Source organism: Rhinolophus ferrumequinum, chromosome X (assembly GCF_004115265.2).
Source record: "Rhinolophus ferrumequinum isolate MPI-CBG mRhiFer1 chromosome X, mRhiFer1_v1.p, whole genome shotgun sequence".
In the NCBI taxonomy this organism is placed as follows: Eukaryota; Metazoa; Chordata; class Mammalia; order Chiroptera; family Rhinolophidae; genus Rhinolophus; species Rhinolophus ferrumequinum.
Window position 1 is genome coordinate 112,377,277 of NC_046284.1, and position 20,945 is coordinate 112,398,221.

At 38.1% G+C, this 20,945-nt stretch overlaps 1 protein-coding gene across 1 annotated transcript in view; it reads right to left on the reverse strand.

Moving 5' to 3' along the window:
* PPEF1 (protein phosphatase with EF-hand domain 1) overlaps positions 1–20,945 on the reverse strand; it is an 84,624-nt gene that overhangs the window by 50,810 nt on the left and 12,869 nt on the right. The window contains exons 2-4 of the mRNA XM_033111042.1: positions 20,610–20,770; positions 6,161–6,288; positions 3,416–3,476 (exon numbers count right to left, since the gene is read on the reverse strand). Of these exons, the coding sequence (XP_032966933.1) occupies positions 3,416–3,476; positions 6,161–6,288; positions 20,610–20,658 (238 nt within the window). The 5' untranslated portion in view covers positions 20,659–20,770. The remainder of the gene's footprint in view (positions 1–3,415; positions 3,477–6,160; positions 6,289–20,609; positions 20,771–20,945) is intronic.

A 20,945-nucleotide genomic window follows, 5' to 3' on the forward strand; every position in this document is an offset into this window, starting at 1 on the left:
AACATGTGGGCAGTAAAGGCACAATTTTTTTTTTTTTTTTAATTATGGGCTTTAAATTTTTCCCTGTCCAGATTTTGAGTCTGTACTGGGTAAAAGAAAAGATTGTGTGTAGGGGGCATTTTTGAGGTATTTTCTTTAGAACAGCTTGTGAAGTTACCATTCAGTTATAATTCAAAATTTTATTATATTTAATTAGTTTAGATTCATGTTGATGGACTTGTATAACAAATAGGTAATTATTAATTCTAATAACATGTTGCACAAATCTTCATTTACGAGTGTTGGCATTCATTAAACCATTATAATTCATTATAGTAGTGACAGCCCACAAAGACAGTGCTTGGATTTGAAATGTTAAAGCTTTTAATTGTTTTCATACATGACCCACATTAACTACACATTAGAAAGAGAATCTGTGTTATTCCTTTTTTTTTTTAATGTGGCTAAAAACCAGCGGCAGGAATATGATTTGATGTTTGCTGATATTTCATTTTGAGTAGTTTTGACCAAGAATTGGTTTAGGGAATGGTGCTTTTTCATGTATTACAGGAATGAGGGTCAGCAAATGTAAGGAAGGAAGGGCCAGACTGAGCCTCTTTTTTTTTTTTTAAGAAGAAAAACAGTATTTTTATTTTGTTCTTAAACAACAAGACTGAGTTTTATTAACCGGAACATGATACGCCAGCTGATGAGAAAGGGAGAGTTGATAGAGCATGGGTGCAGGCAATGATGGGGAAAAGAAAATCATATTTTTTTTTATACCTCACAGAGTTGGGATTACTTAGTCAGTTATAAGATGATATAGTGAAACAGCTGGGGGGTTTTTGTTGTTGTAGTTGTTATTTTCCCAAGAGGAGCACATTATTTCAGTGTGTAGAGTTAAGAAGAAGAAAGTTTCCCCTGGAGTACGTGTGGGGAAAGAGTCCCAGAGAGCAGTTTCGAGGCTCTCAGCCACGCGTGGGGAGGTGCTGGCTCGGGTAGTGAATGACAATTAACTGTAATTGGTTGGCCATCGGCTGTAACCAGCTAGCCAATTGGCTACTGAAAAGGACAATTCCAAGTGTTAGTGAGGATATGGAACAACTGGAATTCTCATACACTGGTGGCAGTAAAACTTGGTATAACAACTTCGTAAAATTGTTTGTCAGTATCTAATAAAGCTGAACATATGCAGGCCCTATAACCCAAAACTTCCACTCCTGAGTTGTAGTACATCTTTATAATAATGGCCCCCAATGAAACATGCCTCCTTGTACCCATATCCCCATATGCTGCTGCTGCTCCCTGCAAGAGACAGATCTTTCCTAACCCCTCTGAATCTTTAGCTGGCCTCGTGACTTGCTTTGGCCTACAGAATATGGCAGAACTGATTTTGTGTGCGTTCCAGAGCATAGACCTTAAGAGGCCTCGCAGCTTCTGCCTTTGCCCTCGTGGGATCCAGCTGTCATATAACGAAGTCTAGGATATCCTTTAGGACAGAGAGGCTGCATGAGGAGAATTAAGGTGTCCAAGTCCATAGCGAACATCAAAGTCCCAGACATGTAAGTAAAACTATTTGGATGTCCCTGCCCCACCCAGCTAGGTTGAGTGAGCCCAACGGATACCGCATGAAACAAAGACAAGTCATCGCCACTGAGCCCTGTTCAAATGCCCCTGACCCACAGAATCACAAGCAATTAAATGGCTTTTGTTTTTAAGCCACTAAATTTTGGGGTGGTTTGTTATGCAGCAATAGATAATTGAAAATGACTACAGAGCAATATAGCAAAGGAAAAGGATACATATGTTCACCAAAAAGGACATGTACAAGCATATGCGTAGCAGCACCATTAAAATTACCAAAACTGAAAACAACCAAATGTCCATGAACAGTAGAATGATAAATTTTGATATATTCGTAAAACGCAGTATTATTCAGCAATAAGAATGACCGGATCGCAAAGATATGGATGATTCTCAGAAATATTACGTTGAGTCAAAGAAGCCAGACTCAAATCTCTGTGCTTCCATTTATGTAGAGAAGTTCAAAAACAAGCAAAACTAATCTAGGATGTAGAAATCAGGAAAGTAGATATGGGGATTGGGTAGTGATTGGGGGGCGGGACAGGGGGCGTTATGTGGCTCTGAGAATGTTTTTCTTTCTTGTTCTGGGTACATGTTAGAAGGGTGTTTACTTTGAGAAAATTTATCAAGTCATATATTTATGATTTGTGTACTTTTCTATAATTAAAGTTTTCATAAGAAGATTAAACCACTGTCCCCTTCTTTGATTAAAAAAAAAATTAGTATTTTTAAATCACCTGCAGAAATTTTTTTAAATGCAGATTTTTAAAAAATACAGAACCTGAGTAAATATCTCTGGACTGTAACCCAGCCATCTGTGGCTATGAAATCTCCATAAGTGATTCTGATGCACGGACCAACTGAAATATGATTATTATTTCATTTTATCATTATATTCTCTCTAAAAAATATTTTTGCCAAAGAACATGAAGCACAAACAACTCTCTTCAAATTGCAATTATCTAAAAGAATGAAAATGGCAAAATATCCATTTCCACCCACTCCCCACTCCTCAGGTTTGGCTATTCAACCATTCGAAAAGCTTCCATAGATCATTAAATGCTTTAATTATTTTCATACATATGTATTTAGCTCAAAGCATGCCATTAAAACGCCATTCTTTTGCCACTTCAAAGGGTGCTCACTAGATTATTTAAAATACGCTTTTAAATGCCATAAACATTTTTAATTAGAGCAAAAAATAGTTGGCCCAAACTAAAGAAAAAAATTTTAAATCTAGTATCTACCTTGAAGATAACAGGCAAATCTAAATTTGCAAAAGAAATACATGCCTTGTGAATAACTATTATTCTAAAATCATTTTTGAACCACACCTAATTGCCTGTCTCTGAAATGATATAGTTAGTCATTTCAGAATGACTAAATGGTAGATAAACAGACAGGTAGATAGCTATGCAGAAAACAGAAACACGATGGGGCCAACTGTGTTTAATCCACCATTTCCCCCTAGATCTGTTCCATGAAATACTCAAGGTATTTTGATCTCTCAGCACAAAAGTTTCATGGATAAAAAAATCAGATCCTCCTTAGTAAGCTAAAATTGTACATCAATAGATTGTGGTCAGAGAAGGTATTCAACAAATTAATGCTAAATGAAATCTAATTCAGTTTTTTGAAAATGAAAAAAGTAAATGGTCAATTTAGTTGACACCAATCAGAGGGGGGAAGAAAAGCCAACTGAACTGAATTTACCAGGTTAGTGTCACATAGACAAGACAGGTTTGCATCTTTTAAATTGCTTAGTGTTCTCCCATCTTCAGAGTTTACATCCCTCGATGAGAACAATTCAATATATAATGACTGTTTTTCAAAAGACAAAATTTTTACTTACTGAGATCTTTCGCGCGGATATGTCTGTAGTGTTCCAACACGAAGGTAAAGAAATTGGATAGCTGAACAAAATAAAAATACATTAATCAATTAATGAACCCCAAACAGCTGTGTGGCAAATGCTGTTGGTGTTCCCTGAAACTCCCCTTTACTCTTCTAGGGTACTCATCTCCCAGCTGCCCTGGGTGCTAATGGGTTCCACCTCTACCTGTTCCCCTCCTCCCAGGGATTGCCCTTGGCAGATGGGTGACACGTCCCCCACAGTTGCATAGGATATCATATATCCCTCTCCTGGGGAGCTGCCCATAGAAAATGACTAACTGAAGCTAAGGTACTACAGCCTAGCCCCCACCTCCCTCGTCACTGGTCAGTACGAAATTTGTGATGCGTTTCACACTACAGAGCTCCCAATGGAATCAGGCTGAGGTCAGATTTGTCCAGAAATCACATTTTTGCCTAGTTTCTTCCCCCATCCTATCTGGCTTTCTTCACTCCCTTATAGGTTTTTCCTGAGAACACTCTCTCAGGAAATCACTTGTACCAGTAAACCTGTCTCAGATTCTGCTCCTGGGAAACCAACCTAAGACAACTACTAGATTTTGTTCATTATGATCTCTTCTTTTCCTTTTGGTAGTGAGATTAAGAGCTAAGGGATACCCTTAAACATCAAATATATTTGTGAAATGAAATAAGGAGGAAGGGAGAGAGGGAGACCTGCAAAGACCTGCATTTATACAGCACAAATAACTCCTTCTCCAAGCTCTGCCTCCCATGAAGAGTGAACACTAAAGAACCTTACCAATCTGGGAGTAGGTGTGGGAGTTCAGGGAAGGAAGACTTTCCATAAAAATATCAAAATGTATGATTTTAATACTGTTGATGGGTTTATCAATTAAGAGTCTATAGAAACCACAATGAAATACCATTTCACACACTCTAGGATGGCTATAATCAAAAAGTGTCAGCAAAGATATGGCAAAATTGGAGCCCTCATACACTGCTGGTGGGAATGTAAAATGGTGCAGCTGCTTTGGAAAACAATTTAGCAATTATTCAAAAAGTTAAACACAGATGACCCAACAGTTTCACTTCGAGGTATACACCCGAGAGAACTGAAAACATATGTTCACCTAAAAAACTTGCACACAAATATTCATAGCAGCATAATTTACAATAGCCAAAAAATGAAAACAATTCAAATAATCTATCCACTGAGGAATGAATAAACAAAATGTGCTATATCCATACAATGGAATATTATTCAGCAATAAAAAGGAATGAAGGAGGTGGCTGGTTAGCTCAGAAGGTTGGAGCGTGGTGATAGTAGCACCAAGGTTGCCGGTTCGATCCCTACATAGGCCACTGTGAGCTGTGCGCTCCTTTTAAAAAAGAAAAAGAAAAAAAAAAAGGAAAAAGGAATGAAGTACTGATACATGCTACAACATGGATGAAACTTGAAGACGATATGTTCAGTGATAAAAGTCAGACACAAAAAGGATCACATATTGTGTCGTTCCATTTACACGAAAAGGCAAATCCATAAGGACAGAAAACAGATTAGCAGTTGCCAGGGGCTGGGGTTGGGGAGAGACTGCTAATGAGTATAGAGTTTTCTGCAAGGGTTGAGGGGTGATGAAAATGTTCTAAAATTTATTGTGGTGATGGTTACAACTTTGTGAATATGCCAATGGCCATTACATTTTACACTTTAAATAGGTGAACTATATCTCAATACATCTGCTATTTAAAAAGAGTCAACGTTAAAGAATGTACTAATACAGGAATGTATGTACATAAAGCATATGGATTTGAGAGCTCACTCTACCTTTATATTCATCACTGTATTCTACAGTGCTTGAAATGCAGCCCACCTGTGAGCTCCTAATCAGGACAAAGGGAGAATCTAAGTGAATCATAGTATATCAGTTTTATAGCTGCCAATTCCTTTTCATTCTTTTTGAAATTTTCTTAATTATTTTTAAAGGTTATGTGATAAATTAATTTACAGATAAATATGATTGTTGAAAACTACAAACGATACAGAATGAAAATGAGAATTCCTTTCCCACTCAACTCTCACCCATCAATACCACTCCTGTCCCCAGAAATAACCACTGTAAACACTTTATTGTATATCTTTTTCCAGACTTTTGCTGTATGTTTAATTCTCTTTCACATATATGGGCGAAAACTCTACATTTTGTTCTTCAAGTTAATTGTTTTCATTAACAGTTATATTGGAGATCTTTCTAAGATCTTCTTGTTCAAAAGTACTTTCCTATTAAGCATCACAGCTGGATTTATATATCATTTTTGCAAGCGTAAAAAAGGCCTTCCTATCTTGAAAAAGACCCATCTATATTTTCTTCTAGAACTTTCAAAGGTTTGTTCCCAGGAAATTGTTCTATTTTTTTTAACTTTTAAAAGTGTTTTTCCCTCATAAAGTAACAACTTTACTTCCCACTGGGGCACGTGCCCCCAAACAGAATAAGACCATTTTTTATTAGTTAAATAAACATCTGGCAGCCCTCCTAAAAATGTGAACTTCAGAACTGAAAAACACCATCCTCATCCCAAATCATACTTTCTCTCAACAGCTAGCTCCAAGACAATGTCATTGTATCTTCTATTAAATCCTTTCACCAAGGTTCCTTAGCTTAAAATGGACCCAAATTGTCATTCTTTCAAAAACAAGGGGTAAAGAGAAGCATGTTACCAAACGAAGAGACAAGCTTGCAAAACAGACCTGCAGTTGGCTTTGTTCATCAGCATATTCGATGGACTGGAAGATGTGGAGGGCAGAGCGTTCTCTGGTCTTTAATTGAGCACGGTAACGCCGGTACCAGCTCTGGATTACTAATGTGGCAGCCAGTACTGCAGACCCAAAGGACATGAAAGTCAGAGAAAAACAGTTACTATGCAGCTATGGGAGGAAGCAGGTGCATCAGAAAAAAAAAAAAAAAAAATCAGTCCACCCGGATTCCTCAATTCTAAGAACATAAGAACTACAAACAATGAGATTTACCTTCTTGTTTTTATAAACTGTCCCCAATACTCAGAAAAGAATGATGGCACAGCCATCAAGAGTAGAACTTTTGGAGCAAGACTGTCTGAATTTGAATCCCAGGTCTGCTGGTTACTGTCTATGTGACTTTGGGAAAGTTATTAAAACTCTCAAAGCCTCAGTTTCCTCATCTGTAAAATGGGGATGATAATAGCACCTAGGCATATAAAGTCTGCATATGCCCCATAAAGTAGCAATTCCATTCTTCACTATACACCCCAAAGCAATTCTCACACAGTCCATAAAGGAGCCATATGATGATAAATGTTACTATGTGTGGAAGTAGGAAGTTTGACACCAACGCAACCTGGCTGTCCATCACTAGGAAGGACAATGTGTAACTGTGGTAGGTGTAACCATGGAGTATTATGCCACAAGTGGAAGCAATGGATTAAATAAATCCATAGCAATGTGAATGGGTTTTTAAAAAATTGTGCTTCGGTTAAAAGAGTTATTAAAAAGTTAAGAGACAGAATGAAATATAACATGATACCATTTTATACAAATTTAAAATACACATACACAAAACCACCGTATACATTTCATAAAAATACACACAAAGGAAAAGATACACACTAAACCTAATAAATTGGTTATTTATAGGGGAGTGGTGAATGAGCGTTGGATACATGGATAACGGGGAATAAGCAAATTAATTAACATAAGGATCTTGCACAGACCAACGGTAACAATGTATAATGAATTGAGGAAGTATAATTCACTCCAGCTTCTACACATGAGATTCAGTTGATAAGAGACAGATGGATAGGTGAACACACCTCCCTCCCTCATAGAGTTACTACCGTGTTTCCCCGAAAATAAGACCTAGCCGGACCATCAGCTCTAATACATCTTTTGGAGCAAAAATTAATATAAGACCCAGTATTATGTTGTGCTATGCTATGCTATTCTATGTTATGCTATACTATACTATATTATATTATATTATTATTATTTATATTATATTATATTATATTATATTATATTATATTATATTATAAAGACCTGGTCTTATTTTAAGACCAGGTCTTATATTAATTTTTCTCCAAAAGATGCATTAGAGCTGATGGTCCAGGTAGGCCTTATTTTCGGGGAAACACGGTATGAGGACAAAATGAGATACTACAGGTGAAGAGTTTAGCCCAATGCCTGGTGTAAAGCACATGCTAACTAAATGGAAACTGTAATGATAAGTATTGTCTTGTTTGTGGACTATTCAGGCACCCTGACTCTCTTCTGGGGCTGGTCACCTTTGAACCACCCTGTAGCTTCATAGTTTTGAAGAAAGAGATCAGCTGAAAGATAATGACATTTAAAATATATTCTCTTATGCCTTCCTCAAGTTTTAGAGTGAAGAGTAATCAACCAACACCAGCTGGCTCCTTTTATTCGTGCTATAATTTTTCCCAGTTAGCACATAAAAATTAAGAATTGATTATAACAAGGACAATTTTGGTTCTGAAAGCAAGAACCCAGCCTCCGGTCCAGCAGCCTTGCTGCTGTGTGGTACACCGAGTGAGTAGACACTAGTCAGCTGAGGCTGTTCATTTATGAGCTTCTTTAAGGCCCTCGGGTTCCAGACTCTCATTTCATTATTCAGCTTTCCAGAAAGCCCAGGAAATAGACAGAAGGTCAAGTGTCATGATCTTTATAGGGGAAAAAAACCACAGGAAGAAGAAATACGAGTAACTTGTTGGATGTTGCAAAGCAAATAAACGGTAGCACCATGGCTGAAATCTCGTGTTCTCACCGTATCATTACGGAGAGCCCGGGATCACCTGAAAGTTCTGTTCTGTGGGATAGTCACTGTCATGTCAAACCAACCCTCACCCCGGAGGCTCTCTGTTCACCAAGCCCAGTGTTCCAGTGCTATTTACTGAGCACTTACTGAGGGCCAGGCCATGGATTCATTCCTGCAGTCCCTGCCACACTGTGAAGCTAGGAGAGACTAAATTAAGGTCACTTAGCCAATGAGTGGAAATAGTAAGGAATTGAATCCAAGTCTCACTGACCCCACAGCCCAAACTCTTAACCTCCATAGAGCTATTGACCTTTTTCTGTGCCTCAGTTTCTTCATCTACACAATGATGTACTGGAATAAATGATGTGTAAAGTTTCTTCTATTTAGTATTAGCAACATCAGTAATAAATAATCAAGCTTGCTATTATTTCTATAACTGGTAATTGAACCAAATAGTTACCATATATTAAGGGTCTACTGTAAGATATTTAGTCCTCACAAGTACTATATCTCCATTTTACACATAAGGAAACTTCGGGTTTAGAGAAGCAAGGATCTTGCTCCAAGTCACTTATCTAGTATGGACTCAGGTCTTCCAAGTCCAAATCCTGGGCTCTCTCTACTATATCCAGTTACTTCATTCCCTAATCTATTTGTACTTTTCCTTCCTTTGAATAATAGCCACCATTTACTAAGTGCCTGCTATGTGCCCGGCACTCACCTAGACACATTACATATACCACTACTTCAACGCCTCCCCCGTAAGGGGAAAGGGGCCATCTAAGCCCTCTCTCCCATCTTTTGCTTCTATCCAGTCCCTTCCCGGGACCCCGGCCACTCCCCAGGGGAGGAGGAGTTGCTAAGCATACAGTACATTCATCTTTAACTAGTGGGTGTGAGTCCTGCACCTTGGAAAGTAGACAGCCATGCTCAGTTCCCTCTCTCTTGTACTTCCTCTTCTACTCCAAAGTCAGTAAGCTGAGCCACCCTCAACCCCCGCCCTTGGGAATCCACCATCTCTGTTTACGTTTGCATTCCTATACCTGAGCCCCTACACCTGAACATGAATGCCACTTCCTCAGCTATCATGTGTCAGTTCTCACCCCACACATCTCTCCTCAGCTTGCTGGCGCTGAGGCTGGGACCCTACAGGCTACATTTCTGCTTTGCCAGTTGCTCCATGTTTGGCTCTTGTCAATAAGGGCAGTAGAAGGAGATGGCGAGGCCAGAGGAAGGACGGGACACAATCCTTCATGTCTACTTCCTGTTCCGGCTAGTGTAGCCTAACACATGCTCTTCACCCCCAGAGCAGTTTCTCCTTGCAGCACATTGGATCCAGTTTGCAGTTTACCCAGCACTTGAAAAACCAGCCTCACGGCAGCCCCCCAGACACACCAGCACCAGCTGAGCAGGCCCCTCTTCTCAAAGGTCTGAGTGGCAGTTCTGCAGCACCTCTCTTCCAAATTACTAAATTTTAATAATTCCAATCTTTCCCCTTTGTTCTCTCAGCCCTACAGGTGGTAATTTTCCTGCAGCTGCTACCTTCATATGCCTTAAGAGTTCTTTTTCAGGGACGCTTTCAGTTACCAAGTAACAATTTGATCCCTAGTTGACAGTGGTTTCCATTCAGTTCTCTCCATTCAGAATCACTCTTGGTTTCTGCCTCCTGACTAAACCCTGCCTGATGAGCTAGTCCCGTGGAGGTGGGAAAAGTAGGTGCAGCTTGGACCTCTGCCTCCAACGTCCTGGGCGCTCCAGCTCAGGCCCTTACTAGAGTGCCACGTTGGGATTTTTGAGTACTTGGGCAGCCGTGATTAAAAAGACTTTGAGCCACATCCTGCTGTTGCTGCTTGGGCATACAGTTCTCATGGCACCCTCTCCAGGAGAGGGAAGGAGACTGGCAGGGCAGGGTCGGGCGTACCTACATCACACTGCTAAAAGCTCACCACTGCAGGGCACCCTAGCCAGCTGAGGATCCTCCTCTGGAGCAAAAACCTCCGGAATGGCAAAGAGTAGAGCTCAGATATGATGGACCCTACTTGAGGGGGTCGCTGGCTCCAAAACCCTGAACCCTCCCCATAGAGCTGAAGATCAGTGTCGTCCAGTTCTGAACCTGTCAGACAGCCTCGGTCCACTTCTGGTCCTGCTGTTTCATGGTATAACAGGGCCATCTTCCCTGTCACCTTAACTCCAGGTAGAAAAAAGACAAAAAGAAAAGCTTTGCCTTATGTGCCCCAAGAGCCTTCTATTTTTGTTTCTAGGAGGAAGCAACAGCATAGGTTTAATTAGGTACCTGGCCAATTTTCTGTGTGTGGCACAGGTGGTTTCTCTATTGCCAAGCTGGGGTTTTCCTTGTTTTTTGTTTGTTTATTTGTTTTGCTTTTTGTTTTTTTAATGGCTTCTTTAATCTGGTGATGATCATTATCATGGTATTTTGTAAGAAGTTAAATATCCACAGAAGGGGTCAATGAGCAAAACAAATGATAAATTCAGAATATTTGCTTTGTGGTGACAGGCACTGCGCTTGGTGCTTTATATGGATAATTTAATTTGATCTCGTCCTCCCAACAATCCTATCAAGTGTCATTATCCTTATTTTACAGATAAGGAAACTGAGACTCAGAAAGAACTGGTTTAGGGTCACATCACTTGTCAGTGGGAGACTGTACAGTCAAATGCAGATCTCTGTAATTCCAGAACCTGGGCTCATTACCATTTTGCTAGACAGCCCAGTGTGGCATTTGGAATCAGCCATAAAAAAATGAGACAGTATGTAGAACAGTATCTCCCTCCCACATCTTCCCCACCACATGTTCCCTATACTCTTTACCACCTCGATTGTTCTCCACAGCACTTTTTACCATCTGACATTCTATATAGTTTATGTTTATGTGTTTAATGTCTATCATCCCCTATTAGCTAAGCTACATGAGAATAGGGACTTTATTTTGTTCACTGCTATAGCCACAGCACCTAGGGCAAGGCCCAGTAATGGATATTTGTTGAATGACTGAATTAAAAAATGAATAAATACTTTCTAGGGCTGTTATAATAATATATAATAATAAATTAGTAATGTGCTGATATATTAGTCACATACTCATTGATTGATTGGTTGATTGATTGATTGATTGATATAAAATGCTTAGTATAATGCCTGGCATATAGATAGCACTCAATAAATGGTAGAAACTTTTTTTCAAAAAAGTAAGGCAAAAATAACAGGTAATAGTCGCTCTCCAGGCTAACAATTTCTAGTGCCCCCAAAGACTTCCTGATTATACATAATATTTCATTAAAAACTTCACAAACTACTATGGACAAACAGACTACCATCTTAAAACCCAAGAGCCAGGAGCAAGAAGAGCCGTGCCAACCAGGACCCACAGGGCTCACTACCTTAGAGTGCACAGTCTTGGCTCAAAAGTCACCTTCTCAGTGAGGCCTTTCCTGACCACCCTTTTTAAAATGGCACCCCTCCCCCATACTGCCTGACTCCTTCCTTGTTTTCTCTCTAGAGCACTTATCACCATCTGATATAGCATATATTTTACTCATTTATTATTGTGTGCCTCCTTCCACTAGAATGTAATCTCTGTAAGGACTGGGATTTTGGTCCATCTGATTAACTGCTATATCCCCTGAGTCTGGAACAGCCCGTGGAACATAGTAGATGCTCAATAAAAATTTGAATGAATGAATGGATGAAATTACTGTTTAGTTAAGACTTTCTGTCTTGTGTTTCTCTTCATGCTGACTGGCGGAGTCTTATGTTGGTTTGTTTTTATTTTTGAAATAGGAGTTTATTTGACAGATCTTTAAACAAGAAGCTTTATATTCAGAATGATAAGGCATTTAAAGACTCTGCTTTTGAAATTCTGGTAGAGGCCTCCTAAGGAAGCACCAGGATGAGTGAATATTTAATGTAACTTTAAGGGGCCTGACATACAGTCAAGAAGAGAGAGAGGCACAAATGTGATAAAACTGATCAAAATGAATTCAAATGAACTGGAAAGAGAATGAACCATCTAGTGGCAAAAGGTTTTAAACAAGGAAGAAAAGCATCTATTAACTGAGCTATTCAAAGCATGATGAGAATAAGATATGGCTGAACTCTAGGACTACAGTTTTCATCGTTGTTGTTTTTATTTACAGATGTTATATATCTGCCATCTGCTAGAGTGTGGAGCTATCCCAGAGAGTCTTCCAACTTCACTGGAAAAAGAGCTCAAAGCATGAGATGGTCACAAAGCCTGCTTCTTGGGCAGCAAACAAGGCAAGGACACCATGAGGCTTGCTCATCCACAAACGCTGGCATCCCTCCAGAACAAGAGTACATACAACACAGAATCTTTTTCCCCAGAAAACATTTTTCTTAAACAAGAGGGAAGTGAGAGTAAAGCATGAAGCCTAAGTGTCAAAAGAATGGCAGACATTTTAAACAAAACTATACACTTTCCCCAAATGACAAAAGAGATCAGTTTTATCGTTCTTAGATCTCTGGCCTTCTAGTCAGAGAAGGGCAAGAATATAGAGGTCATTTCTTTGACTTTTTATTACTCATGCACTCGCCCACCCCCCCAACCCATCCACATGGGATAATAGAAAAAGTTCTGAATTTGTAATCTGGAGACTTTCATTTTGGTCCTGACTCAACCAGGTGCTGTGTTACCTCAGGCAAATCACTAACCTCCCGGGTCCTCAATTTCTCATGTGAACCATAAGAACTTGGGATTTGTGATCGCTAGGATCCTTTCCAGCTATAAAATACTCTAATTCCTCCCTTTATGTTTTTTTAATGCCACAGCTGCAGCCTACCTATTATTGCACATAGTGAAGCTGAAAATAACCAATCAAGGACAAAACAGGAACACACAAATCAGAAGCTTCTGGACGAAGATGACTAATTCTAAAGGCTATTTAAAAATTCTGAATTATCCTTGTATAAAAATCCAAGTCAAGTCACTAACATCCTTGGCTTTCCCATCAAGGAATTGTAGCCAAAGTTTTCTGGCAATTGGTTTAGGAACATTAAACATTTCACTTATTCTCCTTTAAGTTGCCTAAAATATGATACTGTGTATGGTCTGTTAATTGGTTCAAATGATAGCCAATAGAAGATGGGGAAAGATGGATGGAGAATAAAGTAAAGAAAAGACGGGGCTGGGAGACAGAGACACATGCGAAGGGTTTACGGCCCGGAGGTTTCAGTGAAGATCGAGAGACCAGAGAACGGGATAATAATCCAAGAGCGCAGAGGTGGAGCTGATCCAGGTGGCTACAGGGGCCAGGAAATGAAGCTGAGGGGGCTGCTGGAGTTTAGGAGGTCAAAGAACTGAAATGTCAACGTATTTGAGTTAACACGTTGAGTTAACTCTCATTTTTTGAGGTTAGTCAGCTGTACAGTGAAGATACTCAAGGTGATGCCAGGAATGGCACAGAGTCTGCAATGAATCAGGAAGTTGGGGGATGGCAAAAACAAGTAAGGGCTAATAAATGGTACCCCCTGAAAGGCATAAATGCAGGCTGCAGCCACTGCAAACTTGACAAACATATCTCAGGTTGTACAGGATTAGGATATTTTTAACTTTTTATTTTGAAACACCTTCAAATATATGGGGAAACGGTAATAATAGTACAATTGTTAATATTTTGCCACATAGCATTCTCTCTCCACACACGTATATCATCCATCATTTCTTCAGTCTCCTTTATTCTAAAACAAGTCCTTAGACTTTCTCTTTAATGACACTGAAATTTTTGAAGAGTACTCATACAAACCAGTGGTTTAAAATATCCCTCAATTTGGATCTGGTCTGTTTCCTCATGATGAGATTCAGGTTATATATTTTGGGTGGAATAAATGATGAGTCTTTCTCAAGCACATTACATCAGGAGGCACATGATGTTAATTTGTCTCACTGGTGATGTGAACTTAGATCATTTGGTTAAGGTGGTGTCCACCTAAAATTCAGTACTTATAGAGGTATTTCCTTTCTCTTTATAATTAGTAAACAATTTGCAGGAACACGCTTTGGGACTGGGTATATACTCTGTTCTCTAAAAACATCCACTGATGATTTTTGCGTAAATGGTGACTGCAAAATAGCAAATTTTAACTCATTCCTTCGATATGTATTAGGATTAGGATTTTTCAATGCCCCATTTAAAGTCCTCTTTTATTTAACAAGGCAATGGAATAGCACAAAGATTACATAAAGGCATCTTATGGAAGTTTCCATAAGAACTGTAATCCTTGGCTCTACCATAGTTCAGGAAAATATAAAGTTTTTTCTATACAATACCAAAATAGTAGGCTAAATCAGTAAACAATAAATCAATATGTATAAAATACTAAAATAATAAACTAAATCAGTAAAATCAGGAGAACAACAGTTTACAAGTAACTGTGACATCTCTGCCAGAATAATTCCTGCTAATTTCCTAAAAGAATCATTACTCTGAAGATATCAATTTTTTTAAACTAACATATTCTTATGTGTGTAAGAAATTTAGCTATGTAAAAGTATAACTCTCATTTTTTATTTAATTTTTTATAACCCATTTAAATTAAAATATTTTCTCATAGGAAATATGTTCCATTATTTCAACAATTCAATAATGACCTTTAATCCTCACTCAGGAAAAAAAATTAAATATCTTGACTGCAATTCTGTTTTATGTCTCCTTTGCTATTAATTACTAATCTGACTTATAGTGCCATATTCATTTACCCAAGGTCAAATACAATCAGCATTAAATTTTTGTCTTTTGCAGCTTCTAAAAAGATAATGCAATATAAAGCCATAATACCATAAGAAAAGGGTTCTGATTACGGGAAATAACTGGCAACTGAAGCTGAGGTATTGCTCTTTCTTACACTGAGTTGAAATGTGTCTCTCTGTGACAGGATTTTCTAACAATTAACAGGCTCCAACTATAAAGCTGGCTTCTTTGTGAATTGTTTAGTAAGGGCTGAAAGCTAGTAAAAAGCATTTAAATGGAGAGATGGGACACCATATCCTTTCAGTAGTACTAAAGGCTCCTGATTCTAGAGTGGATATCTGCATAGTCCTTGTCAGAGTATCATTATACCTGAAATTTCTAAAGTAGGGGTGGACTAATCACACAGCAAACAAAGAAAAAGATAAAGATGCATTTAATTGGTATAAAAGAATAAAAGGATTGTATGGGTTTTTTGTTTGTTTGTTTGTTTGCCTATTTCATGCAGGCAATAAATGTAGTACCAATCCTATATAAATCTCAAAGCCAACAAATTATCATAACAAAAGGTGAATAATAAACTAAAAATCATTACTGAAAGGGATCATAATTTCAGATGAAGAACGTGGTGTCCTTTTACAAAGAAAAGTACCTGTTTAAAATTATTTCCGTATGATGTCAACAAACCAGGGGTTATACGAGGTGTGATAAAAAATTACAATGAATGTTTAAATTTTAAAAAATTATTACAGTAACAGACACATTGCCATTAATCCCCCTCAAAAAACTCCCCCTTACTTCAAACACACTTATCCCATCCTTCTTGCCACTTTCCGAAGCAGTTCTGGAAGTCCTCTTTCATTGAGTGTCTTTAGTTGCACTGTCATGGCTGCCTTGATGTCCTGAATCGATTCAAAACATTTTCCTTTCATGGTCATTTTTACTTTGGGGAAGAGCCAGAAGTCACACAGTGCCAGATCCAGTGAACAAGGTGGATGAGGACACATCGTAATGTTTTTATTAGACAGAAATTGCTGTACCAGAAGTGATGTGTGATATGGTGCACTGTCATGATGGAAGATGAAGTAAAGAGACTCACGAAAGAGGACTTCCAGAACTGTTTCAGAAAGTGACAAGACTGATGGGATAAGTGTGTTTGAAGTGAGGGAGAGTATTTTGAGGGGGATTAATGACAATGTGTCTTTCACTGTAATAAATTTTTTTAATTTAAACATTCACTGTATTTTGTGATCACACCTTATAGTATATGATGTGGGCTGAAAATAAAGATTTGGCAGTTTTGACACACTGAACACCACAAAACATTGTTGAAATTAAAGAAGACCTAAATAAATGGAAAGACATCCTATGTTCATGGATCAGATGATTTAACTGTTAAGATGGCAATCTCCCCAAATTGAGCCACAGATTCAAATGATCCCCACCGACATTCCATCTGGCTTCCTTTGAGAAATTGAAAAACTGATCCCAGAATTCATATCGAAATGTAAGGGACCCAAAAAGCCAAAACAATCTTAAAAAACATAAACAAAGTTGAAGGACTCACACTACAATTTCAAAACTTCCTACAAGAGCTACAGTAATCAAGACAGTGTGGTACAGGCTTAAAGACAGACATATAGACCAACAGAATAGAATTGAGAGTCCAGAAGTAAACCCTCACATTTGTGGTCAATTGATTTTTGACAAGAGTGGCAAGACCATTCAATAAGGAAAGTATAGTCTCTTCAAGAAATTGTCCTGGGACAACTGGGCATCCACATGCAAATAATAAATTTGTACCCCTACCTCATACCATATAGGAAAATTAACTCAAAATGGATCAAAACCTAAATGTAAGAGCTAAAAATATAAAACTCTCAGGAGAAAACATAAGCATAAATAATCTTGGATTTGACTATGGATTCTTAGATATGACACCAAAAGCACAAGCAACCAAAGAAAAAATAAATTGGACTTCATCAAAATTAAAAACCTTTGTGCTTCAAGGGACATAAAGAGAGAAGGCAACCTATTGAATGGGAGAAAATATTTGCAAATCATATATTTGATAAGAAACTTGTAAGTAAAATATATAAAGAATTCTTACAACAAAATAATAGAAAACTAAATAACTCAATTAAAATATGGACAAATGGGGGGTGGCCAGTTAGCTCAGTTGGTTGCTGTGTGGTGCTGATGGCACCAACGTTGCCGGTTTGATCCTTGTATGGGCCACTGTGAACTGTGCTCTCCTTTAAAAAAAAAAAAAAATAAAAATAAATAAAAATAAAATATGGACAAATGATCTGAATAGACATTTCTCCAAAGAAGATCTACAAATGGACAATAAACACATGAAAAGATGCGCAACATCATTTGTCATTTGTTTGAAATGCAAACAAAAACCCTGATGAAATACCACTTCACACCCACTAGGATGGGTATAATCAATGAACAGACAATAACAAGTGCTGCTGAGGATGTGAAAAAATTGGAACCATCACACATTGCTAATGGGGTTGTAGAATGGTGCAGCCACTTGGAAAAAACAGTTTGGAAGTTTCTCAAAATGTTAAACATTGAGTTACCATATGACCCACCAATTGTACTCCTAGGTATATGCCAAAGAGAACTGAAAACCTGTATTCACACAATAACTTGTACATGAATGTTCATAGTAGCATTGTTCACAATAGTAAAAAAGTAGAAACAACCCAAATGTCCATCAGTTGATGAATGGATGAGTATAATGTGGCATATCCATACAATGGAATACTATTGAGCAATAAAAAGGAATAAAGTTCTGATTCATATTACAACATGGATAAACTTCACAAACAGTATGCTGAGTAAAAGAAGTCAGACACAAAAGACTCCATATTGTCTGATTACATTTATACGAAATGTCCAGAACAGCCCAAATCTATAGAGACAGAAAGTAGATTATTGATTGCCTACAGCTGAGGAGGTAGGGGCGGGGTGGGGGGGGTAGGGGGTGGAGGGGTGTGACTGCTAATGGGTTTCTGGTGGGGTGGGGAGATGAAAATGTTCTGAAATTGAATGTGGTGATGCTTGTACAGCTCTGTGAATATACTAAAAACCACTGAATTATACACTTTAAACTTGTGATTGTGTGGTATGTACATTATATTTCAATAAAGCTATTTTTAAAAAGCAATCCACGAAAATCGTTTGGTATTCCTCAAAAAGATAAACACAGAATTACCATATGACCTTGCAATTCCACTCTAGGTATATATCCAAAAGAACTGAATATAGGGACTCAAAGAAGTACACATACACTCATGTTCATAGAGCACTATTCACAGTAGCCAAAAAGGTGGAAACAACCCAAATGTCCACCAACAAATGAATGGATAAACAAAATGTGGTATACATGTACAATGGAGTATTATTCAGCTTTAAAAAGTAATGAAGTACTGACACATGCTACAACATGGATGAACCTCAAAAACATTATGTGCTAAGAGAAAGAAGCCAGACACAAAAGGCACATTGCATATTATTCCATTTACATGGCATGTTCAGAATAGACAAATTCATAGAGACCGAATACAGATTGGTGTTTACCGGGGGTTGGGGGGAGAGGGAACTAGGGAGAAACTGCTTAATAGATAAGGAGTTTTACTTTGAAGTGATGAAAATGTTTTGGAACTAGACAGAAGAGGTGGTTACACAACACTGTGAATGTACCAAATGCCACTGAATTATTCTCTAAGAAATGGTTAATTTTATGTTAGTGAATTTCACCTCAATAAATTATTTGAAAAAGCAATCCAAAAATCTAAGGTAATAGCTCCATTTACATGCAACATTTTAGAAGTTGAAAATGTGGGGCAGCCGGGTGGCTCAGTTGGTTAGAATGTGAGCTCTGAACAACAGGGTTGCCGGTTCGATTCCCATATGGGCCAGTGAGCTGCGCCCTCCACAACTAGATTGAAGACAACAAGCTGCAGCTGAGCTGCCAATGGGGTGACCTGAAGTCTCAGTTCGTTAGAGCACGAGCTCTCAACAACAAGGTTGCCGGTTCAATTCCTGCATGGGATGGTGGGCTGCGACCCTGCAACTAAAGATTGAAAATGGCAACTGGACTTGGAGCTGAGCTGCGCCCTCCACAACTAGATTGAAGGACAACGACTTGGAGCTGATGGGACCTCGAAAAACATACTGCTCCCCAATATTCCCCAATAAAATTTATTTTTTTAAAAAAAGTTGAAAATGTTTCAAAACGAGAATTTACTTTTACAAGTTGGGCTTGGCTTTGGTTTTTTTTGTTTTTTGAAATCTAAGAAATTTGGCTAACTTTAAAGGACTCTGGGTAATCCTAAATATACAAAGATACTCTCTTCACTCTTTTTTTTTTTTTAAATATTTCGGGGTTTTTTTTTGTTGTTGTTTTGTTTTAATTTTATTGGGTAACAGTGTTCTTCACTCTCTCATAATAAATTACTACTATGGAATTAGTTCAGTTGGAGATTTTGAAAGATTTATTTCATGATGTGTTTACCGATTTGAGAGTTAGTGCACCCTCCCGTGTCCCTACTGTCAGAGATTAGCTTGCTAACTCACCAAGCACAAAAACAGCATTTGATTCCCAAAGAAAAACATCCCACACTAATTAGTATGGGACACTCTGCATCCTAAAGTCTCCATATTAAGCCTGAGTAAACTTCCAAAACCAACATGTGGAAAAGAAATCATGAAAATTATCTATAACCTAGACAACAAAGGAATGGAGTTTAAGAGCAAACTATTCACATAACTGTCCCAGCTTGTTTGTTTTTTATTCTAATTTGCTTGTGGAGACTATGTTCCTTAAACATTCAAGTGAGTTTCAACTAGATTCTAGTAGTTATGAGAAAGAAATTCAGTTCAAAATAAAGGAAATATTTACGCCTCTAGTTATATGGGGAGTAGTGGGGGGCATGTCATCTATATAGAAACAACACACTTTGGGGGAAGCAGATAATCTAGCATTTCCCAAATTCTACCTAGAATATTCTAAAACCATAAGGCAAGTCTCATAAAGTTCTGTGTTGAATAGCTATAAGAAATAATCTGATCACTGAGTTATAAAATCTAATAAAAATTCAATGATGCTACTAAATGTTACCTAGGTATGAATATAGCTATTTATAAGACTACTGAATAAACAGATATAAATTTACAGAGGCTTTCTTGTTCCCTGCCACTGAGTTTTTTTTGTTTGTTTGTTTTTTTAATTTATTGGGGTGACAATTGTTAGTAAAATTATATAGATTTCAGGTGTACAATTCTGTATCACATCATCTATAAATTACATTGTGTGTTCCCCACCCACAGTCAGTTCTCCTTCCATCACCAGCCACTGAGTTTTAAATCAAGATTTTATATTGGTACATTTCCAACTGAAATCAAATCAAACATAAAATATCTCTTTGATAATACTTTAAGATACATCATAAATTCAAACTTACATCTTCCTAAAGATAGTTTTCTATGTTATCCCAATATTTAGCCTTCAGTTTAAGGGATGATGCCTTGTGCAAAATCACACAGGGCAGCTCCAGAACCAACCGTGTGAGTAAATGAGAAAGGGGGAGAGGTATTCTGGCTCACTCTTCCCTTTTCCTTCAGGAAGACAGGCACATTCCTAGTACTCACCTTTATCAGATTCCTTGGTTTTCTTTGAAGATGAAGAGGTACAGCCCATGTTCTCTAAATTGCGTGTTTTCACAAAAACTTCAACTTCTTATTCCAAGACAGTGTTTAGAAAATGTCTTCCTTTATGCTGTGAGGTGCCACTCCTAGCTGAGCCAGAGATCCTGATGGGGAAGACACAGGAGGGAAGGAGGAAAGCACCCGTTAATAACAAGTTATCTGAGGGCTGCTCGGCAGGATTCATTTTATGATTCTTCTCAACTGCTGTTCATCATGTGATGTGGAAAGTGATCAGACATAACATAATCCTGCTTTATTTTCCACAGCACAGCAGTAGCA